The sequence below is a fragment of the Vulpes vulpes genome, chromosome 6, assembly GCF_048418805.1.
Source record: "Vulpes vulpes isolate BD-2025 chromosome 6, VulVul3, whole genome shotgun sequence".
Classification (NCBI taxonomy): domain Eukaryota; kingdom Metazoa; phylum Chordata; class Mammalia; order Carnivora; family Canidae; genus Vulpes; species Vulpes vulpes.
Window position 1 is genome coordinate 7,701,996 of NC_132785.1, and position 25,681 is coordinate 7,727,676.

Genomic DNA, 25,681 nt, shown 5'->3' on the forward strand with positions numbered 1-25,681 from the left:
ACCCTTGAGCCGTCTCTTGTCTATTCTTCCCCTGTGACTGTTCCTCACGTACTAACAACAGCCTTCCCTCTGTGGTCCTTCTCCCTTACTAAACCTGGATTCTCAACTGGGTGATGGCTCCAGAACACCACTCAGTTTTGTCAGTTAATGTGGGCCTGATGTCTGATAAACTCTTCTCAGTAATTTCATTTGGCTCCAATTACCATCCAGACTGTGAAAGATCACCTTTTCTTGGGAGGTACTGTTTCCATTCGCCCCTCAGGTTCATTATCTCTTAAATGATACTATCATCATTCTAGGTAATATCTTCCATCTCTTTCTGCCTAGACCTCTTCTAGCTCTTAAAACACATCCCTATTTTATTTCATTACAGAGGGAATTCCTATACCTTTCCTCTAACTCCTCTTCTGAGCTCCTCTACATAAATAACTGTTTGTTTGGTTTTAAACTTCTGAATTGTGTTTTTCCTTCGGGGGTGGTTCCCAAGAATCTGCCCTTTTTTAAAAAAACATTTTATTTACTTATTTATGAGAGGCATAGAGAGAGGCAGAGACACAGGAAGAGGAAGAAGCAGGCTCGCTGCAGGGAGCCTGATCTGGGACTCAACCTCAGGACCCCAGGATCACACCCTGAGCCAAAAGCAGACGTTCAACCAACAACACTCCCCAAGATCCCTTTTTAGATATATAAGAACATCTTTCATCTCTAATGGTCTTTAAGTCCAGCTGTCTCCAGTCTCACTATATGGACCATTCCTTAAACCCTTCCTGACAACTGTCTTATGGGTATATGCCCACTATCAGCCTCAGGCCTCACTAGTACCCTCTTAGCCAACCAGCATCTTCCTCTGATCTATCTTTATCTTACACCCATCTTCATTTCTTACTCCAACTTCAGCAGGTAAGTCTGACCTTTAGACGAACCTCCAAAATGCTCACCAAATACTGCCGATTGCAATTTCTTAGAAGAGTGTTCATTCCTGGCAATTTTTAATTACCCCAGATTTACAAAGTAGCAGCTCAGGGGTTAAATTCAGCTCATAGAACTTTTGTGATTGACACACACTGAAGTGTTTTTTTCTTTTATTTGAATGCCTTCAGATGGAGTTTGTGCTTTTTATTTCCTAGATGTCCTTTATCTGACCAATTTTTATTTGTATTAACTGGATCAATATCTATCCCTATAATCAGTTCTAGTCCTGATAACACCTGCCAAACCTTTTGCCCAGACTTTCTAAGTTCTCCTTCGCCCCATCCTACTACTAATCTCTAGAACATCTAGCCTTGTGGTATCATCTGATAAGTATCCTCAACTGTTTGCTCAATATGCTCATCCTTCTTTGATAACTTTCAGTGAGAAATCTTCCTCTGAAACTCAACTACCCTAATGATTCTATCCCATATATGTATGTCTCTGATCATTACATTTGATTTTCTATTATCTCATTCTCCATTTTGAGCCCTAATACCAGATCTGGGAGAATAGGAGTCAAATATTTTTCTTTGACTCTAAATAAAAAAAGACCATAGAACTAAAAATAGTTCAACTTCAGTCAGTGTTCCACATATTATTGGTTTGTTGTATAATTCTTCATTTTTAGTTTCCAAAGAAAAGAATTTCTCAACCTTCGCTTTATCTACCTTTCACAGTTGTGTATAAGGACATATACTTATTCAACGTAAACACTTCTAATAACAATCCTATCTCACCTTCCCAATAGGCCCTATTTCCGCCAAACACTCATACAAGCTACTAGCATAGTATTATAAATCAGTTTTGTGCATGCTTTGGGAAAAGTTTTTTATATTTGAAATAAAAACATGTTAAAGTAGCTATAATCAAATATTTTTTGCTAACAGAGTTTAATCAAAACATGAACAAAAGATAATTTATGCCAAATTTGCCACTTTTGCATAGTTACTTGGTTTTCTGGGAGTAACACCCAGGAGGCTAAATTTTAGCATTACTTTTCTATTTTTGGGCACATAGATCAATTACTTATAAAAGCTGATGTTCAGTTATAAATGGAAGTGATGACCTTTTTTTTTTTTTTAGAGTTGAAAAGACCTGATGGCTTTTCTTGAAATGTACAAAATCTACATGCACACCTATATGGTTTCTGTTTTTAACTTCATAGGAAATCAATGTGTTGACAGTCGCACTGGTCAACCAAGACCGAGAAAACAATATTGAAAAAAGAAGCCAAGGCTTAAAATCAGAGAAAGAAGCTCTGCTCATCGGTAAGGAAATTGTTTTCCTCATCTATTTATCTTAAATAATATTCGTTGTCAAGAACATATTAAACTTCAAATTAGGGACATAAAAACCAAAGGGTTTTGCTATACTGTAATCATGTAAAGTAGTTGGTTGTACAACATAAAACTCATTACAAGAAGACAGATTATTTTGCATCTCAGATGTTACAAATCTGAATTCCAAACTTTGGACATACCACTTCCAACTGAAGGCCACGTTGTGTCCATTCCAAAAGTTCCAAATCAAGCCAGATCCCCAGACTCAAGAGAAGCTGCATCCTGAGGTCAGCCCTGTAATGTTGATGATATAGGGACATCTGGACTACCACTGCTATGCTAATCCAGGCTTCCCTGCCCAAGCTTGGATTCATTTAACCAAGATAAATAAAACAACCTGGCCACTAAGAAAGGGGAAAGAAAGGAAAAATTTATTCTTTATTTGCCCCACAAAATACATCTAGGTTGGTTCTTTTGTTTTGTTTTGTTTTTTGGTCTGGACCAGAAACAAAGCTCTAAATGGTCTCTTTTGAGAGTCCTCATGAGCAGATCGAGAACTAGTACTCATTCTCACAAGGAAGAGTTCTTGATGAGGATAGGCTGATGATGTGTCTGGGAACCCACTTTAGAAGCTGGTATGTTTAAGGGTTATCTCCAAAGTCCTCGCTCTTGAGAAGGAGAAGCTGTCCTCCTCAGTCTGTAATGCACAGCATTGATACAAGCTGCGCCTTGGCACTGACCCTGGCGTGGGGTTCCAAGTTTAAACTGGCTCCTCCTTGGCACAGTTAAGAGTGAAGAATGAGGCTGTTGTACATGTGAGACAAATTGTTCTTCTATAGTTGATATTCTGGCAGAAGTAGCACCTGGTTGCATTTTTTAAATAATGCATGCACTCACCTCAAAATGACAGTACGCCAGGGCCTGTAGAAGCTGGCACGGGAGGAATTAAATTGAAGATAGTCCAAACTTCATCCATCATATATAGATTTTTCAACTACGGGGTTATTGAATATGACATCAACTTAGAGATACTCTAAGGAAAACCAATTATTTTTTTCTCTCTGATGATATACAGCTGTAATAACATGCCATGCACAAGTTTCATAAGACATGTTGATGTGTTATCAGTTCCAGGAACCCAAAATGAACCCATATGTAGTTGGCAACCAGATTTTTCTTCTTTTGGAAAACATGTCAAACTCTGACAACTGTTTCTGTTTTGCTTAGTGTGACAAAGTTGTGAGGTCCCCCATGATTTTAGGGTATGAACAAAAGCACATGATGATCAGCAGTAAACGTCCCCTCTTTAAGCATGAGTAATACCATTTGAAGCTTTAAAAAATGGGAATGAATCTCCATTTTTAAATTTTCCTGCCTCTCACTAAAGATTGCTTCTCCTTGTATGTTCTACTTGGAGAACACAGTTCACTTACAATGTCTCCTAAATAGTTACTACACACACACACACTTTTTTTCAACTATTTCAAAATTTAAGAAATGACCTACTTTACACACCACAGGTTAATAGGAGTAGATAGGAGATTACCTTTATAACATGAGGTCCTTTAGTATTAAAAAATTCAAGTGTACTAGAAAAAATTTAGTAAGTTAGAATCTTTAATAAAAAGTAGGCACAACCAATTCTGAATTTTCCAAGATTTTCCCTCTCATTTTTGGTCTTTTGAACTGGTTTACCTATATTAGCATTTGACACTCCTTTTGATCAGTATATGACAAAGTTTAGGTAGAATGGAAGCTAGAAACTCAAGTCTTTTATTAAAATAAACTGGGGAGGTTTTTTGTTTATTCCCTTCATTTTTCCATTACCTCTATACCTTGATATTTTATCTTACTCAACCTTAACGGAGGTTTTAAATGAGATGTGATTCCCTACCCAGACCCTCCCCACAAATACCGAGGTACTTACCCTTTGGTAGTCACAGAGAGAATCATCATTCAGAGGAATCTGAGGTTGAAAAGAGTTTCCAAGACTGGCAAATGGATCCTGCCATTCGGTATGCCTCTCTGCTAATTGCGTTTGGCCATTCGTCCTTTGTAGAACGCTGAATGTTGGGACCAAAAAGACTTCTCCTGCAGCTTCTGGAATCTAGATGAGGGCTGTCACAAGGACAGAATGACAGAATATGGGTCCCAACCTGCTTTGGACCAGGCCAGACAGAGAAAGGAGTTTCTGGTGCTGGGGCTACTCTTTTCTGAAGAATACTTGTAGGCAGAATGACACTGTGAGTTCCCCTGGACTTCTGATATATCTAGAGAGGTCAGGAATACTCTTTGCAATGTCCCTGGAATATTCCCTCAGAATAATTAAGCACATAGAGGGTAGAGAGGGCCTGCTGTAAGTCAGCCTCGAAGGCCAGCAGCCCAGCAGAAATCTCCCTTGAACTGGAAATAATTAGCAAAACCTTCATCCCCTCTGGGTACCTATAGTATATGCCATATGCAAATATATTCAGATAACACCCTCTTGGGACACACAAATGTTCTATAAAAATGCACAGTGGCATAAATCTTGACTTCCCGGAAGAGAAGCCGGGAGTGAGAAATAAGCTATCCAAATAGATTCCATATACAGAGAACATAAAACTGAGGCTAGAACTTTCTAAACCACAAGCAATCCTAATTATTTGCGATTACTGTTACACTAATCTATCTGGGCAAAAGTAGGTATTCTTCTACACATTCTATTGTCCCTTTTTAAAGGACTGGAGTCTGTAAGATATAAGGCAGGTATACCTAACAGAAGATCGGTGGGATTCCATTGATATTATTGGGGTTTTGTGGATTTGGATCCTGAGTCCCTTGAGAGGTCAGCCATTCTGCCAAACTTTCTGCTTGAGATTAATGGGGACCAAGTGCTATCTTCCAACTCGGCTAAAAAGATGGGCCCTTAGGAAGCACTTTATTATTGTGATTTCTGGATTATTTTATAACCAATGCTTGGAAAGAGAGGTTAACATATAATAATAACCTAAAAGAAGGTTATATATAATAACCTAAAAGAAGTAAGTTTTTACAGAGGGCAATGCAGGGTACTATTTTACAGATCACAGCTCTGTAGTAATTACACATTAGGTCAGTGATGCTGCCTAGTGTCTAGGCCAAAGCTCCTTGTCCACTTCACATATGGCCTACACATTGGATTTGGCAGGCACTGAACCTGTATGGAACAGAAACTTTGGAAACCACTGGCTACTGTTATGAAGAATGGATAAAAAAATTTTTTTCTATTGACAGGGAAAAACTCAGAAGAGATGCTAACAGTTTAACTCTGGGTCTGTATCACTCACTCCATGTTCTCTTTCTTTTTCAATAATTCTAAAACAGTAGATTTCCAATCCTAACAGCCCTGACTGGCACACTGTCAATGCTAGTCATCACTGCAAATCCCATCCAGATACAGTCCAAACCTTTTCAACAACTTTATTTATAAAAAGTATCTGTTCTTCAAAATTCCCCCAGGCCCTGTTACTCTTAATGATAAGTCAAACTACAGATCACCCTGATTCCTCTACAGATCAGGACATACATATTACAGATACATATTACTAGGAACCAGCTGCTTCCTGTCAAACTCCCCCCCCACTTCTATCACTGTCACCCGTTCATGCATCTGTGCACAACTAGTCTCTATCTGAGTGAGAACGTCCCCCCCTAATACATGGGTATTAGGAAGCAAATGAAAGGAATGTAGAGAAATGCACTTAAAGAAGGTTAAATGGTGATGTTTTGGTGTTTTTCAGTGAATGGAGTTGAGGCTACATTTAGGCTGCACCTGAGAAAAGTAATCTGGAAAGCGTGTGCTTCTCTGAAAGCTACTGACCATAAAGAATGAGTCATTGACCTAAATCTTGTTTCCAAGACACAAATGTCCATATCAATAAATCAACAAACATTTGTCAAGAGCCTGCTATAAAAATTACCAGGCTTCATTCTGGGAAAGAATCGTCTGGGCAGCCTGTTTAAAAGGCAGACTCTCTGGCCCCACACACACAGATTGTATTTATTGTAAAACTAACATCCGGGGTGATGCTTGAACAGGCAGTAATGGGACCAGGCTCTAAGAACTACTGGCCTGCCATAGGCCCAAACCCGTGTTCCCCGATGCTAGTGATCAGATCGTCTCTTCCCTCAAGAAGTTCATAGACTAGTGAGAAAGGCAGCACCTAATGACAATGAAATATGGTTTGTACTAAAATCAGAAACACAAAGAAAGGACTACTTATGCTACAGATGCCTTGTTGGAAGAAAGGACGGCTGAACGAGTCCTGAAGGATGCATAGAATTTCTCCAGATAGATAAGGGAGTTGTCAAGGCCCGTTCAGACACAAGGAACAACGTACTGAAAGGACCAGATGTAGTGTTAAGGGTTTAGTTAAAGTAAGACCAACAGACAGACATTTTTAATTTTTTCTTTAAATTAAAAAAAAAAAACTAAACAAGATCAGTATCATACTCCCCAGATTAGCAGAACAAGCTGCTTTTCTGGACAGTTAAAGCGTTTTAGAATCCCAATGCACTGAGAAGCGTAAAACCAATCCCAGTGTTTGATCCATCTTCCACCGCTTACTCACAGCCTCTCCCCAATTCCCATGAACGCTTTAGCACTGTGCAGACTCCTGGCTTAGGGGGAAGCCCAGATTTCACATGGCCTCGCCCCTGCCGTCTCTCCAGTTCAGTGTCCAGGATGCCTTGTAGGCTGCAACATGAAACAAGAACAGTTCAGGCTGCCTCTGGCCAGGCCTCCGTTGGTTACCAGCAAGACAGAACTGTCTAGAGGGACAGCTGCTCCTCTGCAGAGCCAAGGTTCCCAGGACTCCCTGGGAGGCCTGCTTGCCCAGTAAGCTGCCAGGCCTCAGGGTTTTCTAAACTTCCTGGGAGATAATCAGCCACTGTGGATGTAGTGATAAGCTCATCTCGGCCAGAACTTTCCAAGCTGACAGTCTGGAGTGAAACTGCACATAGCCTGAGGAAGGGGAGTATATTCTGCTGGGATTCCATCTGACCAAAATGAATATACAAACTGATATTTTATTCGCAACAGATAACCAATAAAATGTTTTAAATAGGAGGCCACCAGAGAAAAAAAGACGAGAGAGGGATCCCTGGGTGGCGCAGCGGTTTGGCGCCTGCCTTTGGCCCAGGGCACGATCCTGGAGACCCGGGATCGAATCCCACATCAGGCTCCCGGTGCATGGAGCCTGCTTCTCCCTCCGCCTGTGTCTCTGCCTCTCTCTCTCTCTCTGTGACTATCATAAATAAATAAAAAAAATTTAAAAAAAAAAAAAAAAGACGGGAGAGCGGTGGGTTGGCCCTGTGACGAACCACAGTGCCTGATAATCTCTAAACAGCCCTCATTGGATTCACCCGACAAATCACGTATCCACTGTGGATCTAATTCCTCGTGTCATATAAAGTTAGGAGATCTGATCAGACGGTCTTTTTCAGCTCACTATTCTGTAATCTAGGAGGGCTGTTACGAAAGCTGCGCTGCCCCTTATGTGGTGATATTACACGTAAGCAGGTGCTCATACCCTGAGCATATTAACACGAACTCTGCTATCTCACCCCTTTAAACAAAAGAGAAGGAAAACTTGTCTTGACTCCAACAGCTATTTCCCTGCTCCCCATGCAAACCTAACTTCTCCAAAGACCTGTCTACACTCACAGCCTCCACTCCAGTATGGCTCGCACCCTCACACGGAAGCAGTTCTGTTAGTGGGATCAGAGACCTTCACACTGCCAATTTCTCAACCGTTCCATTTGTCATCTGCACTTTACACAGTTGACTCCTCACACCTTCTGAGCAGAAACACTTTCTTCTCTTAGCTGTCATGACACCATTCTTTCTTATGGATCATGCCCATTGATGAGTTTTCCTCAGCTTAACCTCTAACTTTTGGGCTGCTTCAGGGTTCAGTCTTGAGGCCGCTCCTCTACCTACGTAATCTCACTGAGCATTTTGGCTTCAAGTCCCTTTTTGTTGCCACTGACTCACAAATTTGTACCCTCTCCAATTGCCATTTGGTATCCTCATTTAGATCCAAATGGACATCTCCAATGTAGGGCCAAAACCAAACTCTTGATTCCCCCTTTACTCTGCCCGAATATGATCCTCCCCTTGTAGTCCCGTCTGAGAAAATGGTCCCACCCAGTCGCTCAGGCCAAATACTGAGGACTCCTCCCCGCCAACACTCACATGCATTCCATCAGCCCTACCTTCAATGCCCTCTCCTCTTTGGTTGAAATCACTACTTAGCACTTCAGGTCCTGTGCAGACACTTCTAAGTGGTCTCCCAGTTTCCTTTTCACCTACTCACCAAACAGTAGCTGGAATAACATTTTTAAAATGTAATTCAGATATATCACGCCCCTACTTAGAACTCTTCTGTTGGTTTCCTGCTATGTTTAGGATTTAATCCATACCCCTTACTCCGCCATAATACATGGCCCTACGTGATCTGGCTCCCCACCTACCTCTAGACGCATGCTGTACCACTCTCCAGCCACGGTGGTTCCTGCCAGTTCATTTCCACCTCAGGTCTCCTGCACATTCTGTTGACTGTACCTGAAATCACCTGTCCCCGGGCTGACTGTGGCTGGCTCCTTCCCATCTGACACAGGAAAATGTACCTTGACTCCCCTTCTCAGCGTAAAGTAGCACTCCACCAAGCTCGAGCCTGTTAGGTTTCCTTTGCTATGTTTACCGCTATCTAGCTAGCTGAAAATATTTCCTTTATTTTTAATCTTTGTGTTTATCCCCTGTAACTCACCTAGAATATAAATTCCCCAAGAGCAAGAGCCTTGTCTGTCTTGTGCAGTGCTGTGTCCCTAGCACTCTGGCACCTAATTGCTGCTAAGGAAATGCTTAAAGAAGAGTGAATGAAGCAGTAAAAATCTAGCACCATTTGGCTAATTTTAATGCTGCTACTTCCTCGATCTTAGTCAGGTCTAAAAATGGGAATAAACTCAATGATTTTCATGGAAAAACCTCAAAATGTTTTTTTATGTGCCCGTTTAAATTGGCCTTCCTAATGAGGGGTCTACCACAGGCCGTACAGAGCTGGTCTGTAGGTCTTTCTAAAGCGGTTTTTAAGGCCCTGCAATATGCAGAAAGCTCAAGAGTAGGGACAGCCTCCTCTATTCCTTTTTTGTTGTTGTTTTCTTAAATCAGTGACTTACACTTAGTTGTATCTTCCTGGCTGGGAAACTCATCCTTAAATATGGAGACTTCTGCTTCTCCATGGAAACAGCCAAGACCAGTGATGGAGTGACTGTCCCTTTGGAGATCCACCAGTTCAGTAATGGTAGTTCAGTTGGTAGTGTATTTTTCTCCAAGCTTTTAGGTCCCTCCCAGAGGACCATAACACAGTCTCCAGTTTCTGGGTTTGCAGCATTAAGCGTTAGATCATAAGTTCCACCTGCCCTTTTTTCATCCTCCGGAATTATACCAGTTCTTTTTAAAGGAGCTACAAAGAGGCTTTAGTTAATTATTCAGGAAGCCCCACCTCACCCCACCCATGAATGCAATCCAAAACCAGAGCTTAGGAACTACGTTTTCTCAGATGGCATGACTAATGCTTCTGCAGTGATGACACTGTGATGGGCAGCGGTAGGCAGGGTGGGAGTAGGGAATAGGAGGGGCGCAGTACTCGGGAGGATATGACTAATGTTTCCTATTTCTGCTGTAGCGCAAGCGGTACTGAATAGCTTAGTTGCCATCCATAGGAAAAGCTTGGGAAGGCTTTATTTCATTACCTACTTTGGCCCTAAATGAATCTAATGGCAGTTGCTCAGTTTTTATAAAGAAAAACGAATGGCTTATTAATATCAGCTACCACAGTGACGGTTCTGAATACCGTCCAGGGGAAGATATTCATGTCTGGGTCAGGTCTGATTTTACAAAGATATAGAGAAATCATATAAGCATTTTCTCCTTACGTTTATGAGCAAAAGATTTTCAATAAAAAGTTTCCATGCCTGGGGCACCTGGGTTGCACAGTAGGTTAAGAGTCTGCCTCTGGCTTAGGTCATGATCTCAGGGTCCTGGGATTGAGCCCTGCATTGAGCTCCCTGCTCAGTGGGGAGTCTGCTTCCCCCTCTTCCTCTGCCCCTACCCCTTGCTCATGCTTTCTCTCTCTCTCAAATAAATAAAATCTTTAAAAAAAAAAAAAAAGGTTTCCATGCCTAAAACATTCAGGTTGCTCTGTCCTGAATCCATAATAGGATAAGGGCAGGAATCACTAGTGGATAATGCCTCAAAGTTACCTGATTTTTGAAAGACTGCTAAACATCACCAGTTAGTACTGTAGCAATTTTTAAGGTTCTTATTTATCCCTATTTATCAATAAGAGGACAGTAGAAATTTTAAACAAGTATACTGGCGAGTCTTAGTTCTAGAGGATCAATTCATTCAAAATACATTTATTATAAATGTATACTATATTCCCAATACTGAACCAGAACACCCAAAGACTGTCTAAGGGCAGAGTTCCCTGGGGGTACACACCCAGGACGAGGGAGCATGTCCACAGAGACAACAAAAGCAGCCGCTCCAGGTCCTCCCATTACTGGTATCCCTAAATGTTCTTTTTCAGCACTTCATCTCCTAGGCCAAGTTATCAACTTCTTCCCCATACCCCACCCCAATCCTCATCTGACTCATTCTACTTATTCTACTGAAGACACTTAACTTCACGTCACGCTCCCATGGATATTTATAGGAGAGGCTGTGGGTTATCTAGGAGATGGTGATGAGTCCCTGTCCAGTAGAGAGATTAATACAAAAAATGCCTTTCTCTATTTGCTGGTGCCCTTGGGGGTGGTTTATGCACCACAAGACTGCTCAAAACTCTGCCTTCTAAGGTGCCCCATACCCCGTGGGAAATACACACATCCTTGTCACCCCAAAGGCTGACTGGTCTGCTGCCTAAGCAGATCTCCCACCAAGAAAGGGGCTACTGCCCCTATCCTGAAGCACCCCTCGTGGTTCTATGAGCCACTCTCTTGGAGCACCCCCCTCCCTGCCTGGGAGAGCCTGTGTGCCAGGAGAAAGGAACACCCTCACCTTCTCACAAGGCCAGAGGTCTTGCCCTCTAATAGAGGTGGAAGGGAGGGCCCGCCTACCAATTTATTGGGGACTCCCTGTGATCCTAGTGACCATAGCGCCACTTGTCCTCCGCCTGGGACATCAGGGAGACCCCCATTCACCAGCCTGCAACTGGAGTTTCCCCTTAAGGATGCCACCCCCTTCCTCCCACGTAACAAATGCAAATAAGTGTTATTTTTTAAAAATACTTCTCACTTATTTTTTTTAAGTAAGTCCTGCATGAGCTTCTATATTTTTAACTCATTAGTAAGAGAACTACTTACAGTGCCCCCCCCCCCACCAGATCCGAGAACCCAAAGACACAGAGGAGTGGTTGCCAGGTCTATGAAATTAAAATATAAATTAACAAAGTGGTAGGAGGGGGACAAGGCAGTCAGTTCCACTTAAGGAGATTAAAATAGCTGTTTGCCACTTCAAGATATTAAAACTACCATTATTACCTTCTACTATGGCCATTATTTCATAAAAGGATATTTTGGCAAAAAAAAAAAAAAGCGGAGGGGGGAACATGATCTCAGAATAAAATGGTAGTTCTTCATATCTCAAGAAAAACAGGTCAGTCCCTGAAAACTGAGGTCTTAGCGTTATAGAGAAATAATGAATTATTTCCATCTTCCTCATTTCTCTGTTAACCACTATAAACCTCCTACGAGCGGTGTTCTCAGGACACGTCTTCTTTGAGAGCGTGGTCTAGACCCTTCGGTTCTCTGTCCTCAGATGAAGGCTCAACTGGGAACTTTTCTTCAAATGCTGACACTCATCCCGGGGCATCTCAGCACCACACAGGAGATCGGGAGGCCACGAGACCCTATCCCAGATCAATCCAAGGTCACCCTGCAGTTCCCAGGATGACCCTGGGCAAGAACGACGTGCTCCTCTAGGGCTCATCCTGCCTGCATGTCAGACAAGCGTGTGTCTTTCTTTCAACCTCTGGCTCTCAAACATCAGAGTTTCCCAGTAAAGAATGTGAGGGCTTATCCTCAGACTTAATTCATCTCAAAGCCTGCTTAAAAAGAGAACTAAAAAAATGTCCGTCTGAACACAGTTTCATAACAAACAGCAGCATTCGGTCTATGGAGTCTTGATTTTGGATAGAGGAGCAAGGAGGATAGAAAAGTCATGCCTTTATTTACCTCAGCCCTGACGCCAACACCCAGCCTTTCATTTGTCAGTGCAATGGTGACAGCTGATTTTCACAATGGAAAAGACTTCTGACTTATGTCAGACTCCAGCCACACCATCCATTCCTGGGCCTCTTAAAATGATCTTGTAAATTAGAGCAGCAAGGAGAGAGCGAGCTGGCTCTGTTGAAACAACCGAAACAACCAGGGGGAAATAAAGGATTTGGGTTTCCTTCAGTGGCAGTTAGAGGGAATAGGGATTAAATACTTTTCGTAACTAGCAGCTGTAATTATCAGGAAACTCTGAGGCTGTGTGATCTCTGACACAGCTGTACGAGCCATTTTCATTCCGCAAAGGCCACTGAGGGAAAGAGCAGAGAATTTTACCCTCCCAATAACTACAATTTTATATTGGTAAATCAAGCATAAAATTGGTAGTTGAAATGCTTCCAGGAGTCTTTGTTTAGAAATACCTTTATTCATCTATAAATTATCTCCAAGTCTTGCTTTTCTAACTAGTGTCATTCCAGGAGAGGGAGTGTCCTGTGTGCCACGTTACTATGACTGTCGTCTTCAAAACGACTGTTACTGAATGCTTGTTGAGTGCTATTAAAAATGGTGAGACCATAACTTAGCCTGACAAAACCATCCCTGGGATAGGATGACATGATTTGACTCAGACTCTTATTTGCCTTTCAGTAATGTCCACTGTTTGTCTTTTTAATTCAGGCATCATCTCGACGTTCCTTCACGTCCATCCTTTTGGAGCCAATATAGAGTATCTTTGGTCATACATGCAGCAGCTGGACTCCAAGGTAAATTCTTTTTCTCCAGTGGCCTTGCATTGCTAAGATTTAGCGTGTTGATTGCTGGCTGCAGGTGGACCCTGCGTGAGCTGCATCAGGGATAGAATAGCATTTGGAGATTTATCAGTACTTCTCCACAAGGACCTCCATTTTTGGCAGATCGCTGTCGTCTTTTCACTTGCTTTTGTCTTTATAGAAAGAAAAGCAGTTATCTCAAATGACAATGACTTTCAGCAGATGCCAAATTACTCTGAAAAGCATATGAGGGACTTAAAATTATAGGTTGGCCTGAAAGTTCCCAAAACAGGGAGAAATCAGGCCAGGCTGGCTAATGGGGCATTATCCTTAGACCATATTCTCACAGGATTCTGTGGTAAGGACTCTAGACAATGGAGGGAAAATCACCTCAAATAACATAAAGATCTGCTATGACTCTCAAGAAAACTGTATCATCAGGTGTTTTTCAGCATTATTCTCTAAATGGAAAAAGTGACCGCAGAGTTCTTCTCCGCGGGGCCCCACAAGGGTCGCACCCAGAGTCAGGACAGCACTCTTCATCTCTCTGAGGCTCAGTGTGGCTCCTCTGCGAATTTGCTGTGCTCCTAACTCATTGTGGTATTTGTGTTCTGAAAGAGAAAGGATAAAAAAAAAAAAAAAAAGAGCTCAACACGTGTATCAATGTATGTCTCAAATTCCAGTGAACAATGAGAGGGGCCCCTGTTGAAATAAAGTGGTGTCATTCACCAGCATTGCCGAGGGGGCAGCCGTTGGAAGGGGATGGACACAGTAGCAGAGAACTGAAGCCTGCCACTGAGTAGCTTGTTAAATGTCCTGCTGGGAGGGAAAATGGAAATAAGCTCTTGCGTAGAGTGCAGCAAAGTGCATGGAATTTGTAGGACCAGGCCCCCAGCCCGCAGTTCTGTGACCCTGACTACACACATACAAGTCGTTCTAAATCTTCGGTGGCTGGTATCAATTAAATTACTACATTGTGTTCTCATTCGGAGCCAAATGATCTTTACCAATTCATGATCCCACCAACTGCTTGACCTTTCTAATGGATCTTATACTACCCCTCTGAGAGACTCGTCTGGAACAAAACGTATTTTTCAGTCACGGAGATTCATGCCCTTTTATTGTCTCACAGCTGGTAATAGGGTAGACCAAAACAGAGTGAATGGGGATGAGGAGATTGTAAGATTTTTGAGGTTCACACTCGTGTTCTTGTCTTCTTTGTGGCCTCCCCTCACGTGGATAGGGAGGAACAGAAAATGCTTGTGTTAACTCAGAAAAAATGAGAAGGATGAGCTACACAATGTGACTTTGTTGAAATAAAGCTTTCCGAAGGGGCTTCTTTGCTCTTTTTGCTTCTCCAATATCATTCTTATAATCAACCCTCCATTTGCCTGAAAGAGTAAATGAAATACTGCTTTCACCTGTATAGCTTGGCATAGAATAAGCCCTCAAGAAATTATTCCTGTTGTTGCTCTTACCCTTCCCTTGAGTTTTGACATCACTCCCCTTCTCCTCTTGGAAATCCCAAGTGGGAGGCCTTTGTTGGGAAGCAGTTGTGTTAGTATATATGTGAGTTTGGCGTCAGGGTGGAGGGGGTAAAAATCACCTGGTGGGGGTGATAAATAATGAATTTTCTTGTCCTAACCTTCAGTATAGTGTGTCCATCATCCATTTGTTCAGGTAGAATTTATGTGGTCTCCCTCAGTAGTCTCTCAGGAGAGAATTCACAACACTTGTTCTCTGGCCCTTAGATGATCGGCCTCTCTGGGAAGGGATTCATTCAGTTAGAGGGAATTCCGTTTTATCTCGGCCTGGTACTTTTATTTTAGGAGATAATGAAGAAAGTATTTCCTTCACGGAGGAAATGCACAGGGTCTTCCCCAGACAGCCCCCCGTCTCCTGAATGAAATGCTCGGTAGAGCTGCCGAATTGTTTCCTCGTGCCTAAAGTAAAAATTATAATAGAAAACGTGCCCTAAAACTCCTAGATGCCAGCGATTAGACCCAACATTGTCTCTCTCCCAGTGAGGCTGAAAGGATATTTAGACTTTTTAAATCCAGAGACCAAGCTACTGCTATATACTGGAATTCCATATCCTCAGGGCTTTAAAGCAGAAAACAAAATAATGAGAGGTTTGCCCTTTAAGTGACCACCAGGGCCTTGTCCTTCTATCAGCTGCCGGAAGGCTCAGAATCCTGGAGCCACCACCAGCCCCCTGACGCTGCGGCTCTCCAGGGCAGCAGCCTGGTGCATCTGCCTCTGGTTAATCAGAATGAGTTGGGTGTCACCAGGTCCCCACCGAGCTTCAGCCTGGCCTCCACGACATGGAGGTTTTGCTGACTCTAGTACGATGAGTGGTGGTGGTGGTTGGGTTTTTTGTTGTTGTTGTTGTTTAATTCCAGTTAAAACGCCACAGTTTGACATCAGACAGTATCACCATTACGACAACTGTAAAATAACATTTAGGTTCTGCGTACCCCAGGGCTGACACGAGCAAGGAAAGCAGGCTCAATCAATCCAGCCTGTAATGGAGCTGATTTTATTAGGATTTCCCCAAAGGCCACATATGAGTATAAGAATGATTAGAAATGGAAGAAGAGCCAGGAATTAATTTAAATTATGCTGGGCATGTGAATTGCACATGGCTCCTAAAACTGTATAGCCCAGTAAATGGCCATTTTCCAGTTAAATATTATTCCTACTCTTGATAATATTTGCATATTTTTCCTCTTCTCTCAGCCTCTTCTAAACCACCCACTCTTATTCCCTCAGCCCTCTTGTATCGGAATGTGATCGTATGACCACGTCATAAAGATTCACTCAGAGGAAGGCAGAAGGAGGGTGGTAGGTGGGGGGGGGGGATGGCTTCCTAAAACTTTGCCAAGTCAAAAATTGTGTCCTGGGTGCAGGCAGGTAAGCTCTTCAAGGTCGCACTATGCTGAAAAGGTTTCTGATCCCCACGTTCAGCCCAGAGCCCTTGAGTCCACTCAGCGATGCTAAGGAAGCAAGAAAGTCACACTGAGTTGAGCATTAGCAGATGAATACTTCCCGTCTTACAGTCAAGAGGAGGGATTCTTCTGCCCTTCCCCCATATTATATATTCTTTGGGACTCAAGTTCTCCCAAGCATGTCTGGCTTCCCCCTCTGCATATGTATAGCCCCCTCCCAAGGCCCACCAGGTAGATCTGATTATGAAAACCAGACTCGACACGGCAGAAGATACTGGAGGATTTACAAAGCCCCACCATCTGACACGATACCACCGTTCATCGACGGTGCTCACGGGCCTGTGTACATCTCCCACCGGAGGAGCAGGCCGTCCGCAGGCCGTACTAAGAGCGCACCGCTGAAACACAAAACTAAATGCCTCGTTCAGTTCAGTCCCAAGAAGACTCCAGTTGGCCTTAATTGGAGAGCATTCCTTCCTGGACTACAGCTAGGCAGTAAGGGCAGATGAAATATTCTCAGTGGTGTCTGTAAGGTTCCCCCACTCCGAAAAAAAATCTTCAGTATTATGTAGATTCTAGTGTTCTCCTAAACAGTCACCTGTCATAGTACGTTAACGAGTGAGTGAGTCTTCCACTGCTCTGGCGACAGTCACTGTTTTTTTTTTTTTATATATATATTTTTAATTTTTATTTATTTATGATAGTCACAGAGAGAGAGAGAGAGAGAGGCAGAGACACAGACAGAGGGAGAAGCAGGCTCCATGCACCGGGAGCCCGACGTGGGATTCGATCCCGGGTCTCCAGGATCACACCCTGGGCCAAAGGCAGGCGCCAAACCGCTGCGCCACCCAGGGATCCCGACAGTCACTGTTTTTAAATATCACACCACCTCTGGAAAGCACATGATAAGTGAAGCGTTGGAGGTGACACTACTCCCATGTGGCCACGTAAAGAATAAAAAGGAAGGTGCACACTTAGAGCAAGAGAAACTGACACGGTTGCCAGGGGTCCAGTGAACACTGGGGACAATTCACCGCGTTCCAGGAACCCAGCGCTGTCGTGGGGACCTGGGAAGAACAGGGGACGACCAGAGCACAAAAGATATCCAAGAAAAAGCACTGCTCTCGAACAGTTGGTAGTCGAATTGAGGTAATGGTTATAAAATGACTGGACAATCAGACATGAACTAATGAAGGGCCACATCGGGCAGGCAGATGTTCAGTGGCACAGAAGTCGGAGAGAGGCCAAGTCCAAGGGAGCCGCGGTCACCAGGCAGCTATCCCTGAGTGTGGGCTCACTCCCACACCTCCCTCTGGGCTACTGTCACCAACACCTCTCCCCTTCCTCCCCTCCCTTCCTTCTTTCTTTCTCTTATTTTCCATCCAGATCCTTCCTTCTCACTCACTCTTTGCCTCCATTTATCTTCCTCCTTTCCTATCTCTTCCTCCTTCCCTCCCTCCCTGTTGTTCCTCTTCCTTCTAGTTCCTTTCTTCCGTCTTCCTAATTCCTCACTTATGTTGATCTTCTTTCCTTATTTCTCCCTCCCGTGCCCTCCCTTCTTTCCCATCCATATTCTGTATTTCTCTCCACAAAAGTTTATTGCAAGGGGGGTCTGTGTGCTGATGCCATGCGCTGCCCAGGGATATGAGGAATGAACAAGATTTAAATGGGCACTAAAGGCCAACAGTCAGTTTATCCTATGGAAGGAAATGTGGTTTCGCAATTGGCTTCTCTGACTCTCCAGCCTTGACAAAGCCTATGCCAGTGTCTTTTCAGTGCCTCAAACAAGGACCCCTCATCCCTCGGCTTCTCTCGCCTGACTGATGTGGGACATGGAGCCAGCCATCCCCGTAATAAAATTGATTTATGTCTGCTTGTGTCAATTTATATACATGCTTAGAGGCCTGGCAAGGAGGCAGTGGGCTTGGGCTGGAGTCAGCAAATCAGAAAATAAATCAAGCAGATCTTACAAATTACCTCTGCAGTGTTACCACCACACAAGCCCCTTGGTTACACAGAGCCTTTATTCCTTCTCATCTTTTCTTTCTTTTCTTTTCTTTTTTTTTAAATTAATTAGAACAAATCAATCCTCCTAAAAGAACAGATGCCAGACTTAGAAAATTTTTAACAAAACAGAGGTGGCAGGGATCCACCGACAACATCAAAGATTGAAAATACACAGACCACCAATTTCTTGGAACCAAAGCCAGCTGAGTAAGCGGATAATAAAAGCATCACATCTCTGACCATCTTCCCTACTTTCTAGAGCACCACAAACACGGTGTTTGGGTGAATGTGATTTTAGAAGCACAGCACTGGTCTCTAGCCTCTACGGCAATGCCACACAGAAGCCCCTTCACCACGGGTACTTGAGAGGAACATGGTGCCGTGAAAGCAGGGCTGGGTTGGGCATCTGTAGCCCCGCACGGAGTTCTAGCCTCACCATTCAGCAGCTGGGCCAGCACACCCCTACCCCCCGGCCCCCAGTGGGTTCCATCAAGGACAAACAGGCGCTCAGAGAGAAGCCTTGACCTCAGAATGGATTTGGGGAAGGGAATCCTCCACACCGATGGGGGAATGGGTACACTTCACCCTGAGCCTGGCCAGTGAGGTCTGAGTGCTTTGTTTTGGGTGATGACCCCAGGACTCTTTCAATTCTCAAAACCAAGAAATTATCAGGGGGAAGATTAAGGGATGCTGCAAAGGCAAAATTACAAGAGCAGACAAATGATTTAGGAGGAGGAGAAAACAGAATTAAAGCAAATGAAATATTTGTAACATCAAAATTCTTTTTGGACAGAGGGTAAAAAAAAAAAAAAAAAGACAAATTAAATTTTCACTTTGTCTTGAAGACCCCAAAACATAATACATCATAAAAGTTATTTTGTCAGGGTAGAGAAAGTTTTAAAAACCATCAAATTAAGCAGTTAAAAGCAGTTTCTCCTTGATCTTTCTTCTAGCATGAGATACAAAACATCTTTACAGAGATTGCTCTAGAATTTATCTGAGAGCCTTATTAAATGGAGATTTTCGGTAGGAGTTCACTTGAGGTGGTGTGTTCCATAATTGTGACACATCCCTGTCTATAGTATTTACATCTTTACGACAGAATGAGGCGGTCACCTTGCACTACCAAAGACAACTTAGCATTAACTACTTTTGAAGAAGCTTATTCCATTACACTAACTTCCAGCTATGTCAAGATCCGAGGAATGGCTAATTGATCACTCGAACTATTTTTATGATTAAAAATTCATAATCATAAAAATTATTATTATTATAATAAAAATTTCAAATCCCAGTTTCACTACTTCTTATCTGTGTGACCTTGGGTGACTCATTTAATGTCTTTATGCCTGAATGTTACCCTCTGTAAAATGGGTTTTTATGGGTTACCATGTGTATTAAATGACTTACTACATGAAAAACCCAACAGTATCTGGCACCCAGCAAGTGCTACTAAATATTGGTTGCCTTTTGTGCTTTAAAGTGCACAAGAAGGACGCCTGGGTCCTTCTTCTTGTGCCTTTGGCTCAGGTCGTGATCCCGGGGTCCTGGGATGAGTCCCACATCGGGCTCCCTGCATGGAACCTGCTTCTCCCTCTGCCTGTGTCTCTGCCTCTCTGTCTCACGAATAAATAAATAAAATCTTTGAAAAATAAAGTGCACAGGAGATCTATCATGTTCTCTCAGTTTGCGAGCTTTGCCACAACCTAGTGGTCAGAGGAATTTCAGATAGCTTGCCCAAAGACCAGTGCTAACAGATGGTGGGGCCAGCACTCAAATCCGAGCCCTCAGAGCCTTCAGTGAGTTTCTTTCCAATTCCCTTGTCTTACAAATGAGGGAACACCCAAAGAGATTAAGTGATTTAGACAAGATGATGAAGCTGGTTAATGGTCATTCCATGACTGGATTCCAAATGTTTTCCCTCAACATTTCTTTCTTCCAGCAAGTGAGGAGTCTGTTGGCTGGTTTAAAGAGCTTTCTGATGAGATAATGCCCATGAAGCACACACTCTGTGTCTGGCCATGAGGCCTCAGGAAGGGAGGACTACCTCTCTCCTCCTGCTGGCTTCTCCTGCTTCCTCTGTGGTTCAAGTCTAGCCTCGGGTCAGAAGACCACACAGAAAACAAGATTCCCCATGATTTGCTTGCTGTTCTGGTGAAGGGTTTATGTAGGGGCACCTAAGCATGAACACTGGAATGTGTATGAGCTGGTCCAGTTGGGAACTGTTTCTTGTTACTGATGCTGATAGCACCCTCGAGTCTTACTCACCACTGACCTGCCCTCCAGGACACAGACCCTGTCCCCAAGGGGCCCCTGCCACCAACAGAGAGACAGTGACCAAGAGGACTGTCTCCAGTGCTCACACCACAGTCCCTGTGGCAGTTGGCATCCGTGTTCAAGAACAAGGCCAGGGGATCCCTGGGTGGCTCAGCGGTTTAGCACCTGCCTTTGGTCCAGGGCGCGATCCTGGAGTCCCGGGATCGAGTCCCACGTCAGGCTCCCGGCATGGAGCCTGCTTCTCCCTCCTCCTGTGTCTCTGCCTCTCTCTCTCTCTCTCTCTCTCTCTCTCTCTCAAAAATACATAAATCTTTAAAAAAAAATAAAAAAAAAAAAAAGAACAAGGCCAAGGAGTCTCTGGATCTGCACCCAGCTCCACACTCAGTGCCTGGGTTACCCTGCATAAGGGACCTAATCTGGACCTCAGTTCCTCATCTGTAAATTGCTCCCTATGTCTTGAGATTATAGTGAGAATTAACAAAAGTGTTTTAAAAAGTCTGGCGAGGACAAGGCTTTCAGGAATTAGGAGCGGTCACTTTTTTTTCCCAATCAGTGCAGGGCTGCTGGGTGGCACAGCCTGCCCTGACCCCGGCTGGCGGCCTACACAGGTGTTATCTTTAGATCAGATATTTTACTTTTTACCCTCAAGAACTCAGCTTTTTCTCTCCTTCCTAATGAATCATACAAAGCGCCTTCCCTAATTTTTCCAAGAGATGTATAGTTATCCTGAAAACAAACCTGTGCCTGGGTGGCTGCTGCCTGGATCTGTGGGCGTCTCTGTGGAAGGATGGCTCATCTCAGGGGTATCCCTTGAATGGAGATGGGAGCCTACTGTAGATGCCCTGTGCTGTCCTCCTCCAAAGGACAGAAAGGAGGTTAAGAGGACAGCTTGGCTTCAGGAAACTGCCTTGTGGACCAAGCAAAAACTGGGTTTGACCACACAGTTCTCTGTACTTGTTTGCTTTTGGCTTAGAAACACAGAACTTGACCCACTTATCACAAAACCTTTGGTAACAGAGGGTCGTATTTTATCGTCACTGCCTACTATGTACAGAGAGAGAAAGCATTTGTGCCAGGCACCATGGTGCATTTTATGTCTCATCCTCACGATTAGATGGAGAGAGTATTTCTCTTATACACATGAAGAAACAGAGAATTAAGAGCTTTTAGATGGCCTGCCCATGGTTACACAGGTTGTCCTAACCCAGATTAAAATCCAAGCCCGGGGACGCCTGGGTGGCTCAGTGGTTGAGCGTCTGCCTTTGGCTCAGGGCGTGATCCTGGAGTCCCAGAATCAAGTCTCACATCAGGCTTCCTGCATGGAGCCTGCTTCTCCCTCTGCCTGTGTCTCTGCCTCTCTCTCTCTCTCTCTCTCTCTCTCCCTGTCTCTCATGAATAAATAAGTAAAATATTGAAAAATAAAATAAAATCCAAGCCTGTTTGATTTAAAGCCCCATTCTTAACCCAAATATTCCTGATCTTAAGAATTAGCCGGGTGATTGTTAAAAATAGAGTAGATGAACTACACCCCTGATCAGCTGAATCAGAATCTCCAGAGAAGAGGCTGGGGGATCTGAGTTTTTTAACAAGAACCCCAGGTGGTTGATATTTTGAAAGCACTACACTCCTGGCTCTTCCCCCACAGTTTGCTGAAATCACTCAGGGCACATAAAGCATACCAATGCCTACTTCCCAGGCATAAGCTGTGGGTTTTTTCCCAGTTTTTTTTTTTTTTAAGATTTTATTTATTCATGAGAGACACACAGAGAGAGAGAGAGAGACATAGGAAGAGGGAAAAGCAGGTTCTCTGCGGGGAGCCTGATGCGGGACTCAATCCCACAACCCTGGGATCATGGCCTGAGCTGAAGGCAGATGCTCAACCACTGAACCAACTCAGGCGTCCCCCCAGTTCTGTCTTTGAAGATGCACTTAACTCTCTGCAGCTCACTCCATTTTCTTGGCTATAAAAATGAGATAGATCCTGACATTTTTGCCCCACGTACCCCATAAGAGTGTGGTGACAGTGGAACGGGGATGCTGGTGAAGGCATTCTGCTCAGTGCTCACTGAAATGAAATGGTTCAAAATCATATGAACCTTTTAATCACCTGCTCAGTAGGCCTTTGTGGGTTGACGTGACAATCTAATAAGCCTTTAACCTGGCTTTGTGGGGAAAATGCATTCAGATTTCAAAATAATTCACACACAAATTTTAGAATGCGATTTATTTTAACTTTCAGGACTGCCTCGAAAGGTATTTTTGTTATAGGCCTAGGAATATTGAATATATCCTGTGAAATCTTTTCCATGTGAACATTAAATGAACAGTTGATTTGACTTCCTGGTCTATTTGGTCTCTCTTTAAAATAAACATTAAATTTATTCAACATTTAAATGTTAAATGCAAAGTGTAGACTATAAGATGATATCTATTCAGTTGACTGTACCATGAAAAATAATAATAGGTCTGATTCAATAACCACTTCTATGTGCCAAATCTATGCTAAGCCAGTAGTCTTCATACTTCCCTATTGTGTGTTGTTATTCCCATTTGCTGAGGCTTAGAGAGACTAATTATCTTGGAGTCATTTAGCTCATAACAATAGTAGATACAGGATTCAAACAATGTTAGCCGCCCTAGTTCCAGGGTCTTAGCCATCCAGCTATATGAATATGAGATTGCCAGGCAAGTGCATGGACTGGGAAGCAAAGACAGGAGAACAAGAGCACTGGCTGTGTTAGAGCAGAAGGATTATGGTTGATATGTCCTTTTTTTTTTTAAGATTTTATTTATTTATTCATGAGAGACACAGAGAGAAAGAGAGAGAGAAGCAGAGACACAGGCAGAGGGAGAAGCAGGCTCCGTGCAGGGAGCCCAATGTGGGACTCGATCCCAGGACTCCAGGATCACACCCCAGGCTGAAGGCAGGCACCAAACTGCTGAGCCACCCAGGGATTCCTGATATGTCCTTTTTTTTTTTTTTTAAGGTAAAATGAATTACAGTATAAAAATGTATGTAATACAGAAAAACTGGTAGTAGAAAAAAAAAGTTGCATTAAAAAGCTACCTGGGAGCACCTGTGTGGCTGAGTTGGTTAAGCATCTACCTTCAGCTCGGGTCATGGTCTTGGGGTCCTGAGATGGAGCCCACGTTGGGCTCTCTGCTGAGTGGAGAAACTGCTTCTCCCTCTCCCCCTTGCTCATGCTCTCTCTCGCTATCTCTGTCTCTCTCTCAAATAGATAAAATCTTTTTAAAAATTTTTTTACTTTGAAAAAAGAAATAAAGAAGTTGCATTAAAAAACTACATGGAAGGGCACCTGACTACCTCAGTCAGAAGAATGTGCAACTCTTGATCTCAGGGTCATGAGTTTGAGCCCCATATGGTGTGTAGAGATGACTTAAATAAATAAAACTTTAAAAGAATAAAATAAAAAACTACCTGGATTTTAAGAATGGATGTTGCAACTTTCATGGTTATAGGTTCTGGGTTTTCATTTCTCTCTAAACTTTTGTGATTTAATTAAAGAGAAAGAAGTTAGGGTGGCCAGACATCTACCCATACACCCGTTGGCCCTGACTTTGTAGAAGAGGGTGAGGGCACCAGGAGAACTCGCTCTTAGCCCCCTTCAATCCCACTCTCATCTTTCATATCAAGGTGGGGGGTGCTATTCCCGCATGGCCCCACCGGGTAAGCCAGCCAACCCCAAGAAGGGGGAGAGCCTGGAATTCTCACCCCCCCTGTCTCCTGCCCACCCCCAGCTGCTGCTCCAGACCAGGACAGTCACATCCAGCACTTTAGCAGCACGTGTCTCCTAAGCACATGACTTGACAGCCAAGTGATGTCATTTGTGTCACTGGGGCGGTGCATCCTTAACCCAACCCCTTGCCTCCTTTCAGAGGAGTCTTGTTTCCGAAAGTGACTTTTATTCCTTTCTAACAGATCTCTGCAAACGAAATTGAAATGCTTCTGATGAGGCTGCCACGCATGTTCAAACAGGAATTCACAGGCGTGGGAGCAACGCTGGAGAAAAGGTGGAAGCTGTGTGCCTTCGAAGGGATTAAAACGACCTAACTGTGAAGAGTGAACACGTGTCCCTGGAAACGAAGCCGCCTGAACTCGGCGAGGGCTGTGTGGCATGAGCACTGGAGGCTGAGCCCAGGCCCACGTGGGGCCCCTGCGGAGCCAGCGGGGCCTCCCTTCACTTACATCTGTGGCGTTCTCCTGTGAGTGGCAATGTGATTGTGTACCAGTTCCCTAACACAAAGCTTCATACTGTGACAGATCTGTTTCCTATGAAAACCAACGATTCCACGGTCATAATGATGGCAAAAATCTTAAAATATGCTACGTTTGAGAATAGCTCACCAAGCAAAATATTTAAAGTTAATGACGGTGTAGCAATGGTTGTCGCTAGGCTACAGAGTTGTATAGGTAATGTATAGCTGAAATCATTCAATGACATTTTCCTGAAAGTCTTTGTTTTAGTAAAAAAAAATAAAAACAAAAATAAAAATAAAAAGTAATTTTACAGTGAAGAAAAAAATCATACCAAAAGAAAACTTGAATATGTGTCTGAACATTTACTGTATTTTGTAAATTAAGTTATATGCTATTCCAGGGACTTTTGCCTTATTGAAGAGGCAGAAAATGTGACTGGACTCCTTGGACTCCTTGAGAATGCTTTATCAAGAATATTATTTTTCTAATGTAACAATTCTCCATCATAAGTTCTTTTAACATGGACTGCATAACAATTTTCATAAAATGTAAATAAGGAAAAGCTAGTGCCACTGTCTTGTACTTGGTATGTAATATTCAGGTTTATGCATCAAAATAAACATTCGGTAAATATTCCTGTTACAAATTTTATAGCAAAGATATTAATTTTTTTCAATAAATATGACTTCTGCCATAAAGGTTTTGCAAATTATTCTTCGATATACCTTAATTCACCTTTAAGAAGTCTTTTTCACATTATTCAGTCCCATCTCATATCCCACTATTTTTCGATGACTATCTACATGAATGACTGCGACAAAACATCATTTTTGATGTTTTATAAGAACTAAAATGGGAAGTACCAAGAAAAGGAGATTATATAGCATTAGGGTAGGTACTGTTTTAAAA

General features: G+C 43.1%; 1 protein-coding gene across 3 annotated transcripts in view; it reads left to right on the forward strand.

The window, feature by feature from the left end:
* The window catches only part of ENOX1 (ecto-NOX disulfide-thiol exchanger 1), a 275,313-nt gene extending 249,843 nt beyond the window's left edge, over positions 1-25,470 (forward strand). For all 3 annotated transcript variants that reach the window (XM_026009602.2, XM_026009603.2, XM_072760625.1), the window contains 3 exons: positions 2,138-2,240; positions 13,230-13,315; positions 24,494-25,470. In XM_026009602.2, coding sequence (XP_025865387.2) covers positions 2,138-2,240; positions 13,230-13,315; positions 24,494-24,625 — 321 coding nt within the window. In that variant the 3' untranslated portion in view covers positions 24,626-25,470. The remainder of the gene's footprint in view (positions 1-2,137; positions 2,241-13,229; positions 13,316-24,493) is intronic.
* Positions 25,471-25,681: the final 211 nt, after the last annotated feature.